A 21,401-nucleotide genomic window follows, 5' to 3' on the forward strand; every position below is an offset into this window, starting at 1 on the left:
GTTTTACAGCTTGGGTTTTTTATCTTTTTTTACTGCAGCTTTGAGAGACATACAAATAATGCGTACCCACTTAACCCGAACGACAACAGTCGTAAATTACTTGTCAGTTGTTGATCCCGTACGTAAGGGATTAACTCAATCGACATGAAAAGCAAGTGTTGAAATGCTGAAACCGAGAAATTCTATCGTTTAGAATGCACACGTCTAATGTAACGACGGGTTTTTCCCGACGTGAGACTCGGCTCACGTAAGACCTTTTCACCTTTTAAATCACGCAGGGAAAAAAATGAAAAGCGAAAAACTAGTATAAGCCTTATTTTTCTAACTTTCATGGGTTTTTGTAGGGATTTTAAAACAAATGAACAGATATAAAAAGGAAGCCCTAAAATTCAGTAAAGAATGATCCATAGAAGACTCGACTAGAGCAGTTTTCGGCACGGTAATACGTTCCAATGGTTTGACTTGTACACCTACGTGATGATGTTCGAAATTTAGGTAACGACCGATAAGAGAGGATGACGGTTAGTAACAATAAAATCTATGTAAAAATGCTTTAGTTTAGCCAAACGGCGTGTTGAGCAAGAGAGTTTGGAATGAATATTATCACGTTTCACAATTCGATCCAAAGCATTTGTTATTTTATCAGGATTAACTGACGTTGTGTAGATAATGTGGTAATAAGAAGGAAAACAACAGAGAGTGATTGGCATTTTCAGAAGGTACTTCTAATCGATTACATGAGGTCCTACATCCTTTTTCTCGCTTTTGCTTTCTCGGCTACGTCAGGTAGGTCTATGTGAATTTTATGGTCAACTTTCATTTATTGTTAATTAACAAGCACAAAATGTACGCATACAAAATCGATTTCTATTTATCTAGCGCTACCCGCTCCAAATGCTGATCGCATTTTCGGAGGGGCGTTGGCTACTCCTGGACAGTTCCCTTACGTTGTGTCAATCACCGACGCTGATCGCCATTACTGCAATGGATTCATTTACAGTGCGAGATGGATCATCACAACGGCTTCGTGTATTGATGGGTAGTTTTAAACAATTAAATAACGCTATAATCACGGCTATACACTGTCCAATTCATTTGCAGGAGAAGCGTATCTAAATTGAAAGTTATTGCCGGTCAAGTAAATGCAATCAATCCAGATGTTAAAGAGCAAGTCATGAGTGTCTACACTATCACTGCTTCACCATTGTACAATAGCACGACCGGATACAACGACATTGCTCTCATCATGGTAATTCTAAGGAAGCTATATACGATGACATAATAATTACTATCTTTCATAACCTATTTATCTTATTCTAGCTTACAGCAGACATTGTTTTTGACTATGTTAATGTTGATTTCGTTGCATATAACGAGGTAGATAATACTCTGACCGCAACAGCCATGGGATGGGGCGCCACATTCGTACGTGTAGCTATTTTCAAGTATTCCTCCTCATTTTAGTGAAGGTATTTGGTTTTTTAAATGCAAAAATAGGAAGGAGGACTTGAATCTGTCAATCTTCACTACGGCGAAGTGGACTTATTACCGATGGATTCTGCAACCACATGTGGAGTTTACGATAACACGAAATTCAATTTTTCAACGATGCTTTGCGCTGTAGCTAGCGCAACTGCAAGTAAGTCAGATTTGCATTTAACCCCAAGGACAGTTTTAAACATCTACCGAAATCGTCCACCTTCCCGTATAGCTCCTGCTGGATCTCCCTGTCAATACGACGAGGGATCTCCGCTTGTTCAAATGTTTGGCAACGTTCCAACCGCTGTCGGAATTTTGTCCAAAACGGAAGGCTGCCTAGCGGCCGCTCATGGCGTTATGTCGGTGATAACGATCAAGTATTTGAGGTTATTCGTAAATTAATATTATTTATATTTATTTTTAATTAATTTAATTCTCATGGCAACTCATTATTTGACGGCTTTTTACATCTTGTAAAATAAAATTTGGTTTGGTTTGGTTTGGTAAAACATCTTGAACTCAAGGTTCATTCACTATCTATCACCAAGATGCCGCGGAATCACCAAGTCCCCATCCACCAAGTCCCCTCCAACATGTACAACATGTACGAAGAATTCGAGGTTGAGGATTGTTTAAACCGAAGGTAAGTGTAACTTTATCAAGTTTAATTTCATTTTTAAATTTTTTTTATCTTATTGTTTTTTAATTATTTTTCTTCGCCGTTTTTAGGGTTGTGCAGTTTGAAAATCGACGAAAGGTCCAATATTTGCTAAAATATGTCGAGTACGACACACCCGAATGGACGGATTTTTCAAACTGCAATAACTGCAGGTCCCTCATTAGGGAATTTCTACGTAATTTAAGGTAAGTTAACAATTAAGGTAAATTCTTTTTTTAAATTTAATTAACGTATTTTAACTATTTGTTCTAGGGCTGCTACAGTGGAACAGGCCGGACCAGCCGATGTCAACGGTGAGGTAGAGCTGGACGGCGAAGCCTTGCTATATTGCGAGGCTTTGCTGGCCAGCGAAGCTTCACCATTAGGCATCGGCGATTCGGCCGGGGAACCTGAGCAGCTGTCTGATGGACAAGATTCAAACTTAGAGTAACCCGCCATCTTGCTACCGGCCATCTTCCTCCCGTCCGTCGAGCCGCCGGTCGTCGAGACCCCTGCCATCATGCCAACGTCCGTCGAGCCGCCGGCCGTCGAGACCCCTGCCATCATGCCACCGATGGCATCGAAACAGGCGGTAAGATTTTGTAGTATTAATTTATTTTAATTTTTCTAATAAATCTTTTAAAATCAGGAACAGGCTATGGCGTTGCTGGGCCAAGGGTTTCGGCTTTTGGGGTCTGTCCTGAGGCACTTGGTGGCAAGTGAAAAGGCAGGACTACCTGGTCCTTCATCCCCTCCACCATGTCCTTCATCCCCTCTACCTGGTCCTTCATCCCCTCTAGTATGTCCTTCATCCCCTCTACCAGGTCCTTCTCCCCTCGACCAGGTAGTTCAACGCCTCGTCCTGGCCACCATTCAGGATCACCCAAGCCGGTCCAGCATCGCCTATCGCCGGTCCATCAAAAGGAAAAATCCGGTCGGAGGGAAAAATTAAAATACAAAATATGCATTAAGGTAAGTTTAATTTAATAAATTTATCAAATTAGTTCTTTCCTTAACTCTTTTCCTTATTTGCAGTGCAAACAAAAGGCCACATGTCCAAATTTTGCCCCGAGAAGGTCAACAATTTCCCTCCTCCAGTACTTTTTCCTCCTTCTTTTCCGCCTCCTCCTGTAATTCTTCCTACTTCCTTTCCGCCTCCACCTGTACTACGGTGGAGGTTAATAACGACAGCCTTGGCTCGGTCAGGATTCGCATCGTTTGCAAAGAGCATACCCTTGATTTTTTCAAAGTCCATCAAGCTACCCAATGAAAGTGAAACCAAATTGTACCTAAGAGAAAAATGATAATTATTTTTTAATTAAAACAAGAATAGGATTAGGTTAGGGGTGGAGAACCAATAGGCTCAATCCATTTATTACATCCGCGTATCCGTCTACTACTCATGGATAGCAAATACAGCTGGCCAGCAGCCAATCAGGACCACAATCGTCGCTCCTATTACAGCTGCCCGTGTTTAAGCAGATAAACGATGTTTGGATGAAACGCTTTTGTTGGTAGACCTACTCAAATCGTGTGTTTTGGTAATTGTTATTCAATTCGTTTATAACTTGAGTATCCAAAGTTGTTTTTTTCTCTTCATTATTCTTTAGAATATGTTTTTTAAAAAACGAATAAATCGAATGGACTGTGTGACCTAGATACGCAACAGAGTCCAAAGTGCAGAATTTGAATTGTATTCATGCGTAATCGATTGTGATCTAAACAGATATGATGTCAAGACTTGGCTACATGATTGGTAAGAACAGTCTACATATTCAGTCTTTCCCATACGTTTTGCGCAAAAGTGCGAAGAAAGCTAAAACGCGAAAACCCACAATCAATGCGCACAAACCAAGGATGTCGCGATAATAAAAGTCCTAGGAAATCCGAAAGTCAGAACATTATTCAGTTACGATTAAAAACATGTAAAATTCAAAACAAAACAGACCGGATTATAGTCGTAATCGTTCAGGATATGCTCGCCAATGCAAACTCCATCGGGACAGGCGGTATCGTTGAATTGGATACCGACCCATTGGTTAATGGAAAGCGCTTCGTTGCCGTACATGAACCAAGACAGGTAGCGCATCCAGTCCAGATAAGCGGGAACAGCGCTGTTTTGAATATAGAATCCACCAATGTACATCAATGGAGTCACAAGCGGAGTGACTGAATTAATCGCATTCTCCGTTGAACTGATTAAACAGGAAACGAAATAGCCTAAATGTATCAGAAAAAGAACCAAACGTGATTGTATACTCCATCACACATTTCTCTCCAGCGATTCGTTTATACCGAAGGATGTGACCGCGTTCGTGACGAGAATCATGATTGCACACGCGATAAAAAACCTAGCGACCAACACGTTCAACCCGATAGCGTGATAGGTAATCAAAGTGAAAACAAAAGGGAGTAGGAAATCGGAGGGCAGATCTGCCAGCGTTTTACTCAGGAAATAGACGTCAGTGCGATACATCCCGATGCGATGTTCACGCAGAAATGTTGGTATTTCGTTCGTGATCACCTTAGAACAAAGAAACAATTAGACATTAAAACGTTCATCGTTTGTTTTTTCTTTTCAGGAACTTACGCTCACAACTCCGTAGATGTGTATGAAAGTCGCATTGCTTACGAGTATCAGAAAGCCTCCTTGTATGTTTCGAATGCTCACGAATTGAAGGGCGTGTCCTTGAAAGATGAGGGCAACCATAACCGCAATAAACTGATGAACAGAAATTCCATGTGAAATGTGGATTGACATGGTACTATGCTGCCATCAACTTACGATTGTTTGAATCATTTTAACTTTGAAAACGGTTGGCTCCCGGATCACGGTGATGAAAGATCGCCAAAGGACGGCCTTGAACTGGGCAAACCAGGAGACTTTGTAAGGAGAATTATTGACTTTGTTTCCATCGCTCTCTTGAATTTTCGGATTTGAATTGGTCGAATTGGCTTTGGCTGTTGCCGAGACGAGACGACTGGCTTCGGAAGATTCGTACACATCGCAAATCTCGGCGATCTTCTTCTTGGATTCGGCTTCGTCGCCCGCCATCGTAGCCAACGTTCGAATGTAGAAATCGGCCGGGTTGTAATTAGACGGGCATGACAAACCCTGGCTGGAGAAAAACGACAAACAATCAGGTACGGGACCGAAGAAAGCTGTCCTTCCTTCTGCCATCAGAAGGATTCGATCGAAGAGATCAAAAACGTCGGACGAAGGTTGATGGATGCTGCACACCACCGTCTTCCCTGTCAGCGCAATCGTTTTCAACACCTGTTGAAATCATTGAAAATTGAATTTTCAAATGTCTTACATCACGTATTTATGTATTTATACTTGAATGATGTTGTAAGCCATGAATGAATCTAATCCTGACGTAGGTTCGTCGCAGAATATCAACGAAGGATTAGTGAGCGTCTGAACAAACAGATTTTTAACGATTACGGCCCAAAGGGGATGCAAATTATTTATGAAACCTCCGAGGCAAATGCCAGACGTTTCCTCTCGCCACCGGAAATGTCTGCATGTCCGATGACGGTGTCCATACATTTAGTCAATCCTAACTCTTGAATCGCTTCATTAACACGCCCCATCCGCTCATCATAACTGAAGATTTCATCCATGCGGAGCAGAGCCTGGCAATCAAAGTGTTGATTGACTCCGATGCTCATCTTTCCAAACGTCCAATCTGTATATTACCTGAAATTTCAAATGTTCCTTGACAGTTAGGGTCGGAATAAACAAATCGTTTTGCTGGACGTATCCGGAAAGTCGGGCTAACGTCTCAATGTTAACTGCTTCGCCATTGAGATGCCTTTGACCGAGGATTTTCAGTTTCCCCGTGTTCCGGAAGGTCAGGCAATCGAGGAGGGTTGTCTTTCCAGCTCCACTTGCTCCCATGATGGCGAGAAATTCGCCTGGCCCAACGCATCCAGTAACTTGAATGAATTGAAACTGATTTCAGTTTGTTTACATACTATAAATCACGCAGTGTGTTTAGACTAGACATACCGTTCTTGAGGATTTTCTCTGGAACTTGAGGCGAACGAGTGAAGCAGTTCGTTCGTTTTTCTTCTGCATAAACTTCAATGTTTTCCCAAGAATAAGTCACCGACCGAGATTTAAATGAAGACAAAGTGGAATTGCGATGCCCGGCTCCCGTGCTCGATCGCAAATCGGACTGTTATTTACACGGATATATGGACTGTTAGACTCGTGCGACATCAATGCTATTTTCTTAGTTGTAGATTATAAGCCTGCGTCCGTTAACTTTACCTGCTCCGTGTCAAATCCGAGATTGACAAACGTCTCTTTATGAACCATCGAAATATCCTCCTATAAGATTACAAGCGAAAGGAAAAAACGTCATTCGTTTTTTTAAAGACACTTGACAATGAACGGAGCTCACGAAAAGGCTGTTTAACTTTCTCAATACATTGTCAACTCTTTCCGTGATTTACCATTGGAAAATTGTATTTGACTACGAGGCTCCGACTTGTCGCTGGCGTGTTGTCTGGACTTGTTCAAAACGCACTTTGAAATAACAATGTCATGTATCGCAAGCACGGGGGAAAAAGCTGCTATTTCATTGCATCGAAATCGCTTTTGTATTTTCATGTTAAGGCCAACATATGGGTTGGCAATACAGTCTAGATGGGAGCAATAGATATAAGACATGACGAACAACAAAAACGAGGAAAATATATACATACCAACGCGAGAGTAGAACTAAAAGCAGGTATAGGTTGCACCTGCTGTTATTGCGGCAAATGCGTTCCACAAACTGTCGGCACGATATCACCGCGGACTGATTTTTAAAACTGAGGCATGTTAAAGAGAGAACCCAATTGCTATCAATGTCGAAATCGAGGAACAGTAGCTGCATATTGGTCCCACAACGATTCCTCTTTGCATATGTAAAGTACAGATGTCAGTCGATATATACGAATGGAAAATACCTCATCAAATGTTTGTAGCTCACCAGAGGGAACACTGATGCGCAATAGCACTTGAGATAACACGAGAGTCTGTCGAATTCAATTTTATTTACAAAATTCATATACACGATGCGTTTCGGCAAATACATGTTACATATCGAAAAACTGATCGACACGCCGTTTGGTGTTGCCTTTGCGGATCTCCCGCAGCGTCTTGTACTTGTCGCGACCCTGCTTGACATTCTCTTTATGCAACCTGTCCATGGCCGTCTCTTTGGTCTCGTCCTTCGTGCCCGCTAAATCTTTCTTCAACGTCTACAACAAAACGGGGTTAAAAAACCGTTAGTTAAACAAGTTTAAAAAACAAAATTATATAAATTATATAAATATATAAATTGATAAATACCTTCAACTGATTCTGGAGACGTTCGTTCTTTTCGGCCAGAGTGAGCCGGTCTTCAACCGGATCGCGGATCGAGTTGATGTCGCTCTCTGATATCAAGTCATTGCCAGCGCTGATGTCACCGTTCGGAGTTCCATCTTCCTCATCCTCCCCTTCATCCTGTTTGGAATTTAAAACAACATGATAAGATTATAATATTTGAAAATAAAAACTAAAGCAAATAAAGGGGGGCGAGTGTTTATCGACAGCGACGTGACAAGCGGAATGCGACGGGCCAAACATATTACGTGATCGCCTTCGTTGACGTGTTGATGCTGTGGGGTGGTCGTTGCAGCAATCAAGGCAGCGGCCGCCTCCTCTTGCCTCCTCCTGGCTTCTTCCACCTCTTCTTGCAGACGACGCGTTTCGTCATCCTTGCGCTGAACTTCCTCGGCGTTGCGCGGGACCGCGACCTGTTTGGCACGGATCTCTTCTTCCAGCTTCAATTTCTCGGCCACTTCCATTTCTTTGGCCTCTTCTAGCCTCTTCATCATGTTGTGCAACTCCTTTTGCGACACTTCAAGCTCTTCGTTGGCCTTTTGCAATTGACGAAGCTGTTCCTCGAAGCGACGGATCGTCTGCTGCGCTTCGAGGAGTGTGAATCGTTGCCGGCGTTCCATTTTTTTTTGCATCGACTTGAGCCTGTCGGCGTATTCTTGTTCTTGTTTGCGCATCGCCATCTCGCGGGCTTGAATTTCGCGCTGCAACTTCTCGCGCTCCTTCATCTTGGATCGGCGCTCCTCTTGCGCCTGGGCCTTCATCTGTTGCACTTCCATCGTGTCGGGCTTGCGTCGGCGCATGTACAACTCGTGATTGCCCATACACAAGGCCAAGATGCGCTTGTTGATGCGCAAACGCGTAGGGAAAAACACGAAATCCGGCGCCTTCTTGTCGATGGGTTTAATGACAAATGTGAGATCATTGAACGAGATGTCGAGAATCTCCGACCAGGGGAAACTAATCTTCGGAGTCAATCTGTTTCAAATTTTGAAGACAAAAAATGTTCCATCGAATATCGATTCAAATTGCAGGTGATCTAAATTTCAGTTTACTTGTCATCCTTTTCGTAGATGTTGAGTCCGAGAGCGTCAACGCCGAGCCAGAACTGAGTGCCCTTCTTGTTCTTGATTTTGAAATAATTGACACCGTACATTTCCAAATCCTGGGCCACTTTTAGATATTCCATCATAGCATCCTCTCTGAAAAGGAAAAGAAATTTTTTGTCAGAAAAAATTACACTATACTTATTTCGAGTTCCAGCGTAACAAAAGAAAAAGTTAACGGTCAGCGACCGAGCGAATCGGTCCATGAGATCAGCTCGACTGACCACACGCGTATGCGGTTTGCTTTTGGGGGGGAGGGGAGCACACAGAAACATCTCCCTCGGTTCTTATTGGGTTTCCGGGGGGCACCTTAGCATTCCTCCGTGCTTGACATGCCAGGTGGAGATGCGTTCCTCCCACTGTTCCCGCGTCAGATTATGTTGATCCATGACTCTACAAAAAATATATAAAAATAAAATAGAAGAAATTAATGAAGTGACATTTGAATGGGTGTCTGGGTTTAGGTGCATTACCGTTGCGGAAGGAGGCGGTCGTTGGCCAGGTAACCGGAAGCGTGCAGTTCCTTATCGTGATCTCCATATTTGGCTTGAACGGCGTACGAGGCGAGTAGAACGGACGTCTCGGGTGGGCAATAAATGTCGTCGGTCAAGATAGCATTCTTGACCTGCAGGTAAAACAGCCGCACGGTGATGTCTTGAATCAATTCTTCCACCACATCTTCCGGGTAGAATTTGGCCCGAAATTTGAATTGCAATGGACTCTCTTTCTTGACATCTTGATTCAGCACCTGCGGGGGTGAAATACGTCAAAGATAGCCAAAAAGAAATTATTAAACATTGCATTTATCGAGTTAGAGTTAGACACACGCACACGTATTGCAGCAACAACAACCGGCGACCTATTCAACACAAACAGCAGTGTCGACATCAAGCGGATCTAAGGGCTTATAAATACCATGGGGATAAGAGAGCCTACAAGAGCCGAAATACATTTTTTTTTTCGCTTATCTATCTAGGGTCTCTAGTGTAGTAGGGGAGAGTGGGGCTAGTTGGCAGGAGGGCGAGTTTGCAATTCCTAATTTAGAAGAATTGTGTGAAAGAGGTTTTATTGAAATAGTTCATAGTCAAAGATAGTTATTGTGCGCACATTTGTGCAAAGTTTTATAAATTTATCCCAAATAGTCTAGGAAATAGAAAATAACGAAATTTTTTGCGTCAAATCCACAATAGTTGCGTGCTTGGTATTCATCAATTTTACCTTTTCTTGGCATGCATATAATTTTTAAAAAATATTTGTTTTATAGAAAATTGTGTCCTCTATTAAACTGTAACAATGGATTTGTTTTAATCAATTATAAAGGAGTAATAAAAATTTTTATTTGAATAAACCCCGGGTTGGGGCAAGTTGATATATTGCAACATGGGGAATGTCGGCATAGGCATTATACATGCATATGTTTAGTACATGGCCTGTCAAAATGTCAGGGAATTGTAAGTCAAATTTTTGCTAGATATGACTTATGGTGAACAGTGGTATGCATTAGAGGCCAAAATTAGGCACATTTTATGTGTTTCACTTTATACGATGTTCAACTGTGAAATGTTTGCCTGAATTATGTATATTTTTTTTAATTTTTTGCATTTAAGGCTATTAATCTTTATGTAAGTTATCACATCTTATTTCTGAGTTTCCCACTCTAAAATAACTATAGGATTTTTGTTTATTTTAATGTTATTCTAGTTTGTTTACAACATCAACATTTCACTGAAATCCGTATTTGAAATACATGGGGCCAACTTACCCCACTACCACTGTCAACTTACCCCGTTAGTGGGGCATGTAGGCAAATTTTTTTTAGCTTTTTGAACGTTGATTTCGATATGAATTCTTCAACGTAGATCAAATAAAAAAATAGCAGGAGAAAGCTGGTTATGTGAGCTTTCTTCTACAGTTTTTTGGGTGTCAAAATATGAAAAATAAAAGAAACCAGAGAAGAAATAAAAAAATTGTACCAACTAGCCCCACCCTCCCCTACTACACATTAAATAGCATCAGCGTCGGCAGATCTGATCTTTTTTTCTATATCGTTAAGTGTACCTGATCTTGGCAGTAACCTCTGCCCAAGATAAACCTGCATATATCCTTGACACAATCGTTGGGCTTTACATCATTCGTTGATTGTTGAATAGGAATTTAAAAAATTATGATTTAAAAAAGAAAAAATTCATAAATAGAGAAAGGAAGACGATCAAGGCAATTAGTTAAATTCGTGCAGAAAAATTTAGTGTCAATATACCTTCTTGTTGAGCTTTAGCCACGTAGAGTAACTGTTGCTGTCTGTGTACTGGAGTCCGAAAAACCAGATTTCACGGAGACCGATTGTCTTGGCAACTTGGTCAAACAGCTGTTTGCCCGTTGTCGTCGGCTGGATGGCACATTCCAGCTCGGCGTCCATCGTCGTCACCCGAACATTGACCTACATTCAAAAGTAGAAACAAAACAAAAGATCTTTTGAGTTTTTAATGTAAGAAAGCTGTTTAAATTCATTCGTTCGTGTCTAGGCGTTGAACGTCATCAGCGAACCAATCGTTTTTCTTTTCATTCAATTCTCTGTCGAGACCCATTGTTTCGTGAACCGACTATAGTTTTAATCTTCTCTCCGACTCGTAACCAAAGAAAGTCAAGTCTGTCAAGAGTCAAGTCTGTGCTTTTCCTATCTCTTATCGTCGGCGCCAGTCCGTTATGGAATGGCACGACGAAACCCACCAAACCCTGTTACATACGAGATCCCCAGAAAAGGAGCACTAAATATATTAACATTCTCTCATTCGTTCGCTATACCTTCTTCTTGTCGCTCATGATGAATTCAACAACCAATCCAGAAAAGGAAAATTTCACGAAACAAAATCAAGCCTCAAACGGTAGAATCACATAAAATACCGACACACACACACACACAGAGAAACTGACAGGCAAATTGCTTTAGTCTGTAACACAGACGCGTATCGGCGTGAGAGAAAAGAAAAAGACGAGCCGACAGGTGCCACACACGCACACACACACACCAATATCTAATGACTGCAGTTAGTACATTGGCAAGCCGGGGTATATAGTCAAACCCTCAGTCTCTATTTGGGTGGGTGCCCTACCCTTTGCGCGTGTGTGTGTATGTATGGAAAAACCGTTCGTAGACCACGGTTTGCCCAATTGAACAAGTCATAGCATTGTATTGCGATAAGGCATGTTCTAGATTAATAGTTTTACAGCTTGGGTTTTTTATCTTTTTTACTGCAGCTTTGGGAGACATACAAATAATGCGTACCCACTTAAGCCGAACGACAACAGTCGTAAATTACTTGTTAATTGTTGATCCCGTATAGAAGGGGTTAACTCAATCGACATGAAAAGCAGGTGTTGTAATGCTAAACCCGAGAAATTCTATCGTTTAGAATGCACACGTCTAATGTAACGACGGGTTTTCCCGACGTGAGACTCGGCTCACGTAAGACCTTTTCACCTTGGTGCGGCGATAGCAGTAAGACCTTCGATCCCGCTAGGTAGATAACCTCGCTTTTCGTTAGGCAATTGTTCGCCCTCGCTTGTCCTTTGTTTTCTCCTCCTTTTTCACCTCTAATGTGTCGTGGCGTAATGGCGATATAGATGACGATTGACGTATCGCTGTCCCTGTACGGTATTTTCTTCTTTCTTCTTATGCACTGTGAAGCGTCCCAGGTAAAAATTTACTTGGCAATTACTCAAGTAATACAATAAAAAAACTCGAGTATTAGTAAAGGATTTTGGAACAAGTATTTTTACAATAATAACATAGAAATACTATAGAATTACTTGAAGCAAAAAAACTTTTAGAAAATAAAGCAAGCAGTACCGAAGCATTTTCTAGTGAAACCCTTGTAAATGTACAATGAAATTCAGTGAATTTAGAATATAATATAATAGTAGACTAGTCTACCATTGACTAAAACGGAAAAATAGAAAAGTTTTCGGTGGGGATTGAACAAGGGACAACATATTACTGATTCCCGCAGCAGAGTGCCTTAACCACTCAGCTATTTTGATAAAATATTGTTTCTACATTTTCCTGACTATATCGAGGATTCAGTTAAGAACTTAGAAAAAATTCTGACTGAAAACTAAAGTGTGTTTACATTCAAGACATTTGAGTATGTGTTAATAATTAAATCCTACTTTTAATAATTATTTATTTATTTTAAACTTTAATTTCTATCTTTTTCATTTTTAATCGCTAATTTAACCCAAATATTTCAAAATAACAAAGAAAATGTTAATGTTCAATAACAAATTTAAAAAGCCAAAGTGGAAATAGTTGTATAAAAGCAAATAAAATATGACAAATTTAAAGGGGGAAGTAAAATTTACCTGTAAGTCATCAGAAGAAAGTTAGGAAAAAGGTAGAAACCAAAAATTGAGAGTGAAGCATATCACGAAAAATACATGCACAAAAATATATAAAGTAGAACGTAGAAGTACAGTGGCAATCAGTAAAAACAATGTGAGCCTCATTAAGAATATAGTGGCATTAATGCCCAATGTAGTGAAACAGCAATTACTATAGTAAAACAGCAGTTTGTGTCAGTAAATATACAGTGAACACTACTGAAAACAAAGTGTGTCCAAGTAAACGTGTAGTTGTCACTAGTGAAACAGTAGTGTGTGTTAGTAATACTGATATTGAAACAAAGAAAAAAATACGCCCACTTAGCGTTACTTTTATTTTACTGCGTTCACTACAGTAAAATGATAGTTTACTTGGCTACATTATCATTTTATTGTAGTGCAATCTAGTATTTTTTTTACCTGGGTAGGTTGCACCTGCTGTCATTGCGGCAAATGCGTTCCACAAACTGTCGGCACGATATCACCACGGACTGATTTTTAAAACTGATGCATGTTAAAGAGGGAACCCAATTTGCTATCAATGTCGAAATCGAGTAACGTAAAGTACAGATGTCAGTCGATATAATATACGAATGGAAGAGATAGAGTCTGTCGAATTCAATTTTATTTACAAAATTCATATACACGATGCGTTTCAGCAAATATCGACGACATCGAGCTGGTCCTCGTCGTCGTCACTGTTATTATTGCTACAGTCTCTGCTACGGCTACTGCTGCTGCTGTGCGTCGAACTCAACGGCGACGGGCATTCGATCGAGTCAGCCGAACTCGGCTGATGCGGATGGCGAACGATCGGCGAATCAGCCGACGAGTGTCTCGACTGAATGTGTCGGTCTAAATCCCGTCTTCTTATCAACACCTTACCGCACAATTCGCACCTGACCAAATCATAAACGTTTTGAATTGAATTTTTAAAGAATGAAATAATTAAATAGTTTACTTGTAAGGTGATTTATCTCCAGTTATTCCCACTTGATGGTGATGCTCTGCGTGTAGTCGGATGTGTTTGTTGAGGTTACTCGGGTCGCCGAACGGCCTGGAACAGACGGGACACTTGAGCGGCTTGTAGCCCGTATGGGTCCGTATGTGAATTTTCAGGCCGTACTTGCGCGAATAGATTTTGCCGCAATAAATGCAAATGTGTCCGTGTTTGGAACGGCCCAAATGGCTGACGATGGTCTCTACTTGAGCTGCTGGACTCGGCCCAGTCGTCCGTTGCTGCTGATTGTTGCTGGCCGCAAACGGCGTCAACTGGAACAAATGGGTCGCAGTTGGTTTGCACAGAACGTTTCGCGACGACTGGTGCTGGAACGGAACAACTGGAGAACTTTGTGGCCTAGTTGCTGTTAATGTGTGGAAGACCCTGTTCCAGAGGGCGGATGTAGAGACGGACCGGCTGGAGCAATGAAAGAACAAGTGAAGTTTCAGCGGGTTGGGATGGACGAAGGCGCTGGAACATCGATGGCAGACGTAACGATCACCGGCTTGAATGTTTTTGGGCACAAGGAAAGGCATTTCCAAATGGGCCAGCATCGATTCGGAGAACCAGAAGTACAAGCGCTGGCCTTTCTCGATCGGCCGGGTCGTTGTGAATATGAGCGAAAGATTATTGACGTCACTGATGGCCGATTGTTGTGTCGACGACACCACGCAACACTCGACATTTTGCATCCGGCACTCCGTCGCAACCTCAACGGACATTGGCCACAAACTGGACGGCGGACTGGAAGTCAATTCGCCTTTCCTAAGACCCACCTGAACGATCAAATCAATCGATTAATTGATATAAAAATGTGCATTTGTGGAATATGAACCTTGAACTGTTGATGGTGCGCAGTGAAACGGCGAGGATCGAGCGCAATAATCGGAGATTTCGATTCCGGACGCAAGAATTCTTCCGCCACGACGGATGGTCCCGTAAGCGACTCGTTGATGCACCTGTTCCCGGTGTCTGCATTGTTAGCAAGAGCGATATTGCTGTTGATGGTTAACCTGTCGACCATTGACGTTACCGGCTGGAATTGTTGATGGTTCATCATTATCTTTGATGTTTCCCGGATGCAAACAAATTTAACCAAAAAAATTAGACGAACTGTTCCGGATGCGAATGATCATGTGACTTCCGCCATGACCGCAGACGTCACCCGCTATTTATGTGTTACGTTGCTGCGAGAAGGGACATCAAGCTCCACCTACTCCATTGACTGTGTAGGGGAAAAATAGCCATCGCATACTTGATGGTGATGATCATTGAGGAGCACTTGTTATGTGCGTAACATCAAGCATCGACGGGAGGGCTGAAAAAAAAGGGGGGGGGGGTTGTTGTACACACCCGGAGACGGCGGGTGGTTATAGTGGGTTGCACTTTAGCCACCCCCGCACTCTTTCTATACCATCTACTGTTCCATCATCAATAGGAGGCAGTATTAGCCGTGATGGTGGGATCTTTAACAGCTGCTTTGTTGCACTTGTATAAGTTCGTCATCGATAACGATTGGAAAATCCAGCATGGAGTAAGTGTGTAGGTTTCCTCAATGACGTCCGATTCGAATATTTCTTCGATAGTTTGAATATTTTTCAAGTTTATTGGCTTCATTTTTAATTGATGATGTCATCATTCGACGTCAGATATAACGAAGAGATCGGAATCTTGGGGCTAAATAAAAAAAGGGAGAGGGATTTGTGCGTTATGATCGTCCATATTGGATTAGAATGAAACGGGGTCTACGTAAATAATATACGAACCCAAAGTCCGTGATTGTTTTTGTTATTGTGGTGGCGTCGTCAGCTGTTAACGACCCCACCGACCCCCCTCTTCTATTTTCCCTTTTCTTTTTTGGGGCCATTCAGACCCCTCCCTTTCAATATATAAGAGGGGGATGGTTAGAACAGAGAAAGTAGGGTGAATGCGATTAAAAACGAGCCCTTTTTTGCCTTTGATTGCATCTATATAGAGATGTTATGTGTCTCTCTGTGTATACACATACACAGCAGGAGGGGGGGCGTCACCTGGTGGTATTCTCACCCCCGGGGATCTCTCATTGAGGAAAGGAGAGAAACCACTGGTTTATTAAACATATATAGCGAAATAGGGACGAAGAAGAACAGGGTGGTGGATGAACGCACTTCAAAAGAGGTTACGGTGGGTGTGGGGGAGGGGTGACATCGGCGGAGCCAATCGTTTAACATCGACAAACGCGAAGCCAAAAAAGCGTGAAGAATATCGGCACCACCTGACGTCACCATCGGCGAACCCGCGCGGCCTTTTGTCCACACACCATTTCATGTTTCCTCCTCGTCGCTCTTTTAACATCTTATCGTAGTGTCTATGCATTGCCCTATTTCTGTGTAATGTTTAATACGCATACACACGGCCATAAATGGTGGGGTGAAAAGAGGGGAAGGCCTACATGTCCATCTGACTGGGAATGGTGGCACCTGATCCATCCATTATGCATATTTATTCAATCTGGTTCGTCCAGCTGACGCACTCGGTCCATCCGCGAGCCTATCTGATTGAATCGAATGGCAAACCACCATTGAAAATGAAGGGCAAATCGAATAAGAAAAGTGGTGTTAACATCATCTTCTTTAAAAGAAGATGAATCTTTGTATTTGGTTGTGTGTGTCTTGACGTATAGAATAATTGATTCCGTGATTAGATATACTATAATATTAGTTGAGTCATGATTGCTGATAGCGATCCAATTTGTTGTTTCCAAGGCCAATAATTGGGACAGAAATTTGTTTTGAATTCCAGCCATTTTTTGGGCGGCAAATTCAAAACATGTTCCAAAAACAAAAAGTATTGCGCAAATTTCGGGGCTCGAATGCGTATATAACGAACAAGAATTTCATTCGGCGACGACGTTCATCAGTTTGGACGTGGTCAACTCGGCCATCCTCAGTTGCTGGAACTGGACGCGTTGCTGACGGATCTCTTTGATTTCTTCGTCTTCCAGCATCTCGACGAAAGCCTGTTCCAGCGTCACGTTCACCATTTGTTCCACGACTGGCGCCAGGCTCGTCTCAAAGTCCGGCAAGTCGGTCAACACCACCTGCGTCGAACCGTCCTGCGTGTTGCTATTTAGAGAGCTGATTGCGTCCGTCGATCCGTTCACCGTCCTGTTCCGCTTGACGTTATCGATGGATGAGTCCGTCTGCACGCTCGACTCCACATCTCCAGCCCGTCTTAGTAGCTTTTTAAATGTGAAACAATTCAGTTAGTTATGAATTTTTACAATTAAGAATGAGAGGAGATCCATTTACCTCTTCGAAATTGCCGTCTGTCTGGACGGACCCGTTGTAGTAGCGGTCCCCGTTGGCACCGAAATGACTGCCGCCGTCGGCCACACCTCGACGCTTAGTGCGACGACGTTGCAGGGCTTTGCGTCTAGCGTCGATGTGTCGCCTCCAGTCATCGGTCAAAGGCAGATTCTAACGACATATACAATCGGACGTAGACAAATGTTTGAATGGAACTTATGGCCTACAATCAACTTAACTACCATCAGTTGTTATTATTTTAATAATGATATCATTTAGGTTGTTTTGTTTTTTTTAGCGGATGTTTTTGATTAGGTGCACACCTGTTGGGACAAGACTTTGCTGTAGCCGAAGTGCGGATTCCACGGAGGCATGCTTATCTGCTCCACCGGACGAGAACATAATTTATTTTGTCGGACATTCACAGTGCGTGAGGCACATTCCACAATTTAAGAAAAAAAAAAAAAAGTGTTGAAAAAAAAAATAATAATCAGAATTTGCATACACGTAATTGAATTATTTGGTGGCTATTAAATTTGAATTCAATTGTTAGCAGGTCTACGATTTTGTACGTATATACAGTAGTTTAACAGTGATGGGCAATAAAGACAGCACGAGTGTTATGTTGCCATTTTATGACTTGATTTGAAACAATAAAATCAAACGAGAAATCGTTTAGCCTACCTCTTGATCGAGCGCGTTCTGCGATTGGTAGCGAACTCCGTTCTCCATAGATCGGTCATGCCTGCCATATGTTATTTTACAACGTTAGTTATAACTTAAGTCGGTCTATAATTTATTTTTTTTCGTTGCAGTGCTACCCTGCTACCATTTATTCAGTCGCTATACGTTTTATTGTTTATATTGCTCGAGTTTAATTGTAGGTGAATACGTCACCGATTAATGTTCTTCTTTCGTGCCATGTAAAAAGCGCCCGAGATTTGAAAAGTAGAGAGGCGTGGCCGACTCTTCAACTTGATGATGAACAATGGTTCACTTCAAATCACAACAACAACAACAGAAAACTCAACCAAAATCTATAAAAGTTTATAGCGTTATCTCCCGTCACGTCAGTCACGCAGATTGTGCAATAATATCCGTAGGCCTATGATACACACGGACAAACAACGGGGGGGGGGAGAAATCGGACGGCATAGACAACGGCCTTCGTCTGTAGCCACAAAATGGATAATATTAATACACTTGGAATAATAGAGTTACTGTTTACGTAGCGGACCTGGGCCGTTGTCATGGCAACCTCAATATAGCCTTGGATGATTCACGTTCGCATAGCTTGGAACAACAATAGTTAAAGGAGGACACGCAACGTGCTCCCGTCCTCGTTTTTTTTTTTTTATCATCGTTCGATTCGCAACAAAGTTCGCAAATTTTGTTTACGACCGTTGCCACAGTAGCTGCATGTCAGTACTTGCCTTCTACAAAACCGTTAACTTAACTCATTCTTTCTTCGTATCTCTTTGCGTAACAAGCGTGACAGCCGATGTCGACGTATGTTGAAAACACTCTCATCAATCTGACCTATTTGTTTCTCTATTTTATAACAGTACAATTAAAAAAAAACGATAAATCATTGAAAAAAAAAAACAATTATAGTTTACTCACATAGATTTGTAGGTGACGTTGTATCCGACGTTGTCATAGCCGCGTTTGATGGCCGTCAAATCCCAACCGCTTCCGCCCGCTAAATTGACTTTCAGCGACGATGAACCGCCACCCACGTGATAGCCATTGGCGACGCCTTGGCCGGCCAGTGAGAAATTGCTGTTGCTGATATTGCGCTGATTGGGACGCTGGCGATGGAACGGTGCCGGGCTGGGCGGTCGTCCACGTTGAACCGGATTGTGCTGCTGAATCATCGGGCTAAAATCGTCATATCGATTACTATAAGCACCATCGTTATTGCTAGTACAAGTGCTGAACACCGACGGCGTGTAGTTGGGCGGTAAGGCCGGCTCCGGGAACACACTCAGCGGACGGACGACGGTGACGAAACGACGCCGTTCCTCCACATTGTGGCCGGGCGGACTGACTAGCGAATGCATCGTAGACTGACGCGATGGCTTTTTATTGCCAATCTTGGGCAGCTTATTATTGCCCTGATTATTCATGTTGACCGACATCGAGTCCGGCGATTTATTAGCCTGCGGGTTCCTTTTCCTGACCACCTTTGTCTGCTGTACTTCGGTTATAGAGACACACACACAAAAAACGATAAACGCATGTACCGTATATAAATTTATTTTTAAATTATTATCCCTACATATGAAATTCAAAGAAAAAAGGGGGGAATAGCTAGGTCTAAAACAACCCCCGTCTGACCTTAGTTGGTGATGATTGATGGTTGTCGGACGTACCGGACGATGAAACCTGACCGAGCCCGCTGTCGTCCGAACGACCTGCGATCGATGCTGAATTTCTCCACGTCTCGAAAACCTCCAACACTTCGTTGCGGCTAACCGGTGGGCTGTCTAAGTTTGGCTGATTCTCTTCTTGGCCTACGTGTCCAGCCGTGATAACGCTTGATACTCTCGACCCGACCGAACGGCCGCTAAGGGACATGCCTCTCACAAAACGAATCAGCAACTCGGGTACTTTCGGAACGGCAGTGGAAAAATGAATTGAAACTACAAAAGAACTGGACGGGAAGAATTCAACCGGATGGAAAGTCCCCCCGAGAGAGACTGTCGTCCCCTAAGTAGCTGCCCTAACATTTGATGTTGGATTATTATCGGTTGGCCACTGTATAGGTTTCACGGTTGCCATAGGAGGAATAATTGACGAAGATGACGATCCCTCGAGTCTCTGCGTCGTTATCGATAGTCGATGATTCCGTTGTCTGCTGGATGTGTATCGTTAATAGCAGCTGCAGCTCGATTCTTTCGTCCGATCAATTTTCACAGCAAGGTGAACAGGTAATCAACAATTTAAATGGCCGTGTCCAATATTCAAACGCACTGTTATTTTGAACTGTAGGCCGTTGAATTTCGATTAATTATATACACACAAAATGACTTGGACCTGTGTGTGTCCGCCATAAGGCGCCACCAATGTATGAGACTGTCCTTTCTTTTTTTCACGTACTTGATCTAAGGGGAATACCTCTCGACACCTAGGATGCTCCAGGTAGCCTACGACTTACTTCCTAGCGGGATAGTGAGAATGCGCATGACCGTTCAGCGGCAGCTTTATCCAAAAATTTCGATTTATAGTTAGAACTCCATTGCCAAACGGCCCAATTATTTCATCAACGTAATTTTTTAAAAACGTATTTTTTTTTTTTAAAGGTAGATGGTGAAAATGTCAGGTAAATAATGAAGGCTGGGAGAGGATGAATAACGTCTATGCTGATTCAATTCAATTATAATAACGAAACGGAATATGGTGTTGGTTATACGGGGAGGTTGAAAACAACAACCACTTCCCTAGCACGGCCTAAAGAAAAAAATCAATGATGACTCACCTGGCGTTTGGTTTGACTGGTGGTAATGCCCGATGGATGGCTGTGACTGGATGATCAACGCTCTTGCCCTGGGAGCTCCTCGTTGACGCCGTAGAGACGCTCATCTCTCCGACGTCCGGATTCACCGATACTTCACCGATCCCTTCGTAAAATGGTGGATCGATAGAAAAAATTCGGGAGAAATCAAGACAGCTGGACAAACGAATGAAAACGAACGAGCAGCCCTGGATATAAACAAAGTTAGAACGACATCAGAGCAATGACTGAGTGCTGGACTTAGTTAGAACCAAAGAACGAGCTTTCACCAGTTAAACAGCGTGGAATGGACGCCATGGAAACGCCAGTTATTTTTTTCCCCTTTCGTGTCCCCCCTTCACTATATTTTTCACAGTCCTATGACCCCCATCAGGTGCGTAGTGATATATAGCGTGTCGCAGGTGTGTTACGTAGGGGATTGAAAACCTATATGCTTAAGTCAGGATTGATGAGGAAACTGTTCGTGTTTTCGGTGTATAGGCTTACATCGTAACGTGTTACTTTTCTTGTTTAAGGCAAAGGCAATCCGACGTCAAGATGCCGATCGATAATGGCCGCATTAAAGAAATTTCCCGATAGATATTCTGTCTAGTCTAG

At 42.5% G+C, this 21,401-nt stretch overlaps 5 protein-coding genes across 12 annotated transcripts; 1 reads left to right on the forward strand and 4 right to left on the reverse strand.

Moving 5' to 3' along the window:
- The first annotated feature begins 15 nt into the window (after positions 1–15).
- On the forward strand, positions 16–3,822 carry LOC116933140 (trypsin beta). Of its 5 annotated transcripts, none has more exons than XM_045170546.1 (10): positions 16–786; positions 880–1,039; positions 1,102–1,249; positions 1,321–1,425; positions 1,498–1,639; positions 1,712–1,865; positions 2,004–2,122; positions 2,209–2,343; positions 2,411–2,729; positions 2,787–3,009. In XM_045170546.1, exons 1-7 carry the CDS (start codon positions 738–740, stop codon positions 2,113–2,115), a joined length of 870 nt encoding a protein of 289 aa, XP_045026481.1. In that variant the 5' UTR covers positions 16–737; the 3' UTR covers positions 2,116–2,122; positions 2,209–2,343; positions 2,411–2,729; positions 2,787–3,009. The 5 variants fall into 5 exon arrangements, with proteins under 5 accessions (XP_045026481.1, XP_045026488.1, XP_045026483.1 ...); XM_045170553.1 differs by having other exon boundaries at positions 2,028–2,122; XM_045170548.1 differs by having other exon boundaries at positions 1,712–1,856.
- On the reverse strand, positions 3,813–6,838 carry LOC116930015 (protein white). Its single transcript, XM_032937360.2, has 11 exons — positions 6,602–6,838; positions 6,417–6,476; positions 6,153–6,321; positions 5,841–6,079; positions 5,618–5,776; positions 5,478–5,558; positions 4,923–5,414; positions 4,728–4,859; positions 4,433–4,661; positions 4,086–4,357; positions 3,813–4,014 (listed from the first exon to the last, which is right to left on the reverse strand). Exons 1-11 carry the CDS (start codon positions 6,602–6,604, stop codon positions 3,913–3,915), a joined length of 1,938 nt encoding a protein of 645 aa, XP_032793251.2. The 5' UTR covers positions 6,605–6,838; the 3' UTR covers positions 3,813–3,912.
- A 329-nt stretch (positions 6,839–7,167) lies between these two features.
- Positions 7,168–11,681, reverse strand: LOC116930017 (moesin/ezrin/radixin homolog 1). The gene is made up of 8 exons (XM_045170521.1): positions 11,426–11,681; positions 10,881–11,060; positions 9,097–9,371; positions 8,933–9,016; positions 8,573–8,719; positions 7,769–8,495; positions 7,485–7,640; positions 7,168–7,393 (listed from the first exon to the last, which is right to left on the reverse strand). Exons 1-8 carry the CDS (start codon positions 11,441–11,443, stop codon positions 7,229–7,231), a joined length of 1,752 nt encoding a protein of 583 aa, XP_045026456.1. The 5' UTR covers positions 11,444–11,681; the 3' UTR covers positions 7,168–7,228.
- Positions 11,682–13,617: 1,936 nt separating this feature from the next.
- Positions 13,618–15,119, reverse strand: LOC116933245 (PR domain zinc finger protein 13). The gene is made up of 3 exons (XM_045170532.1): positions 14,836–15,119; positions 13,962–14,776; positions 13,618–13,899 (listed from the first exon to the last, which is right to left on the reverse strand). Exons 1-3 carry the CDS (start codon positions 15,058–15,060, stop codon positions 13,656–13,658), a joined length of 1,284 nt encoding a protein of 427 aa, XP_045026467.1. The 5' UTR covers positions 15,061–15,119; the 3' UTR covers positions 13,618–13,655.
- A 1,473-nt stretch (positions 15,120–16,592) lies between these two features.
- LOC116930012 lies at positions 16,593–21,057 on the reverse strand. 4 transcript variants are annotated; one of them, XM_045170578.1, is made up of 7 exons: positions 19,628–20,493; positions 19,235–19,482; positions 18,911–19,168; positions 17,972–18,032; positions 17,611–17,667; positions 17,291–17,458; positions 16,593–17,220 (listed from the first exon to the last, which is right to left on the reverse strand). In XM_045170578.1, the coding sequence occupies exons 1-7, from the start codon at positions 19,865–19,867 to the stop codon at positions 16,876–16,878; spliced, it is 1,377 nt and encodes a 458-aa protein (XP_045026513.1). In that variant the 5' UTR covers positions 19,868–20,493; the 3' UTR covers positions 16,593–16,875. The 4 variants fall into 4 exon arrangements, with proteins under 4 accessions (XP_045026513.1, XP_045026518.1, XP_032793247.2 ...); XM_045170583.1 differs by lacking the exons at positions 19,235–19,482; positions 19,628–20,493 and adding an exon at positions 20,769–21,057; XM_032937356.2 differs by having other exon boundaries at positions 18,911–19,482; positions 19,628–20,498.
- Between the last annotated feature and the right edge of the window lie 344 nt (positions 21,058–21,401).

Source organism: Daphnia magna, linkage group LG1 (assembly GCF_020631705.1).
Source record: "Daphnia magna isolate NIES linkage group LG1, ASM2063170v1.1, whole genome shotgun sequence".
In the NCBI taxonomy this organism is placed as follows: domain Eukaryota; kingdom Metazoa; phylum Arthropoda; class Branchiopoda; order Diplostraca; family Daphniidae; genus Daphnia; species Daphnia magna.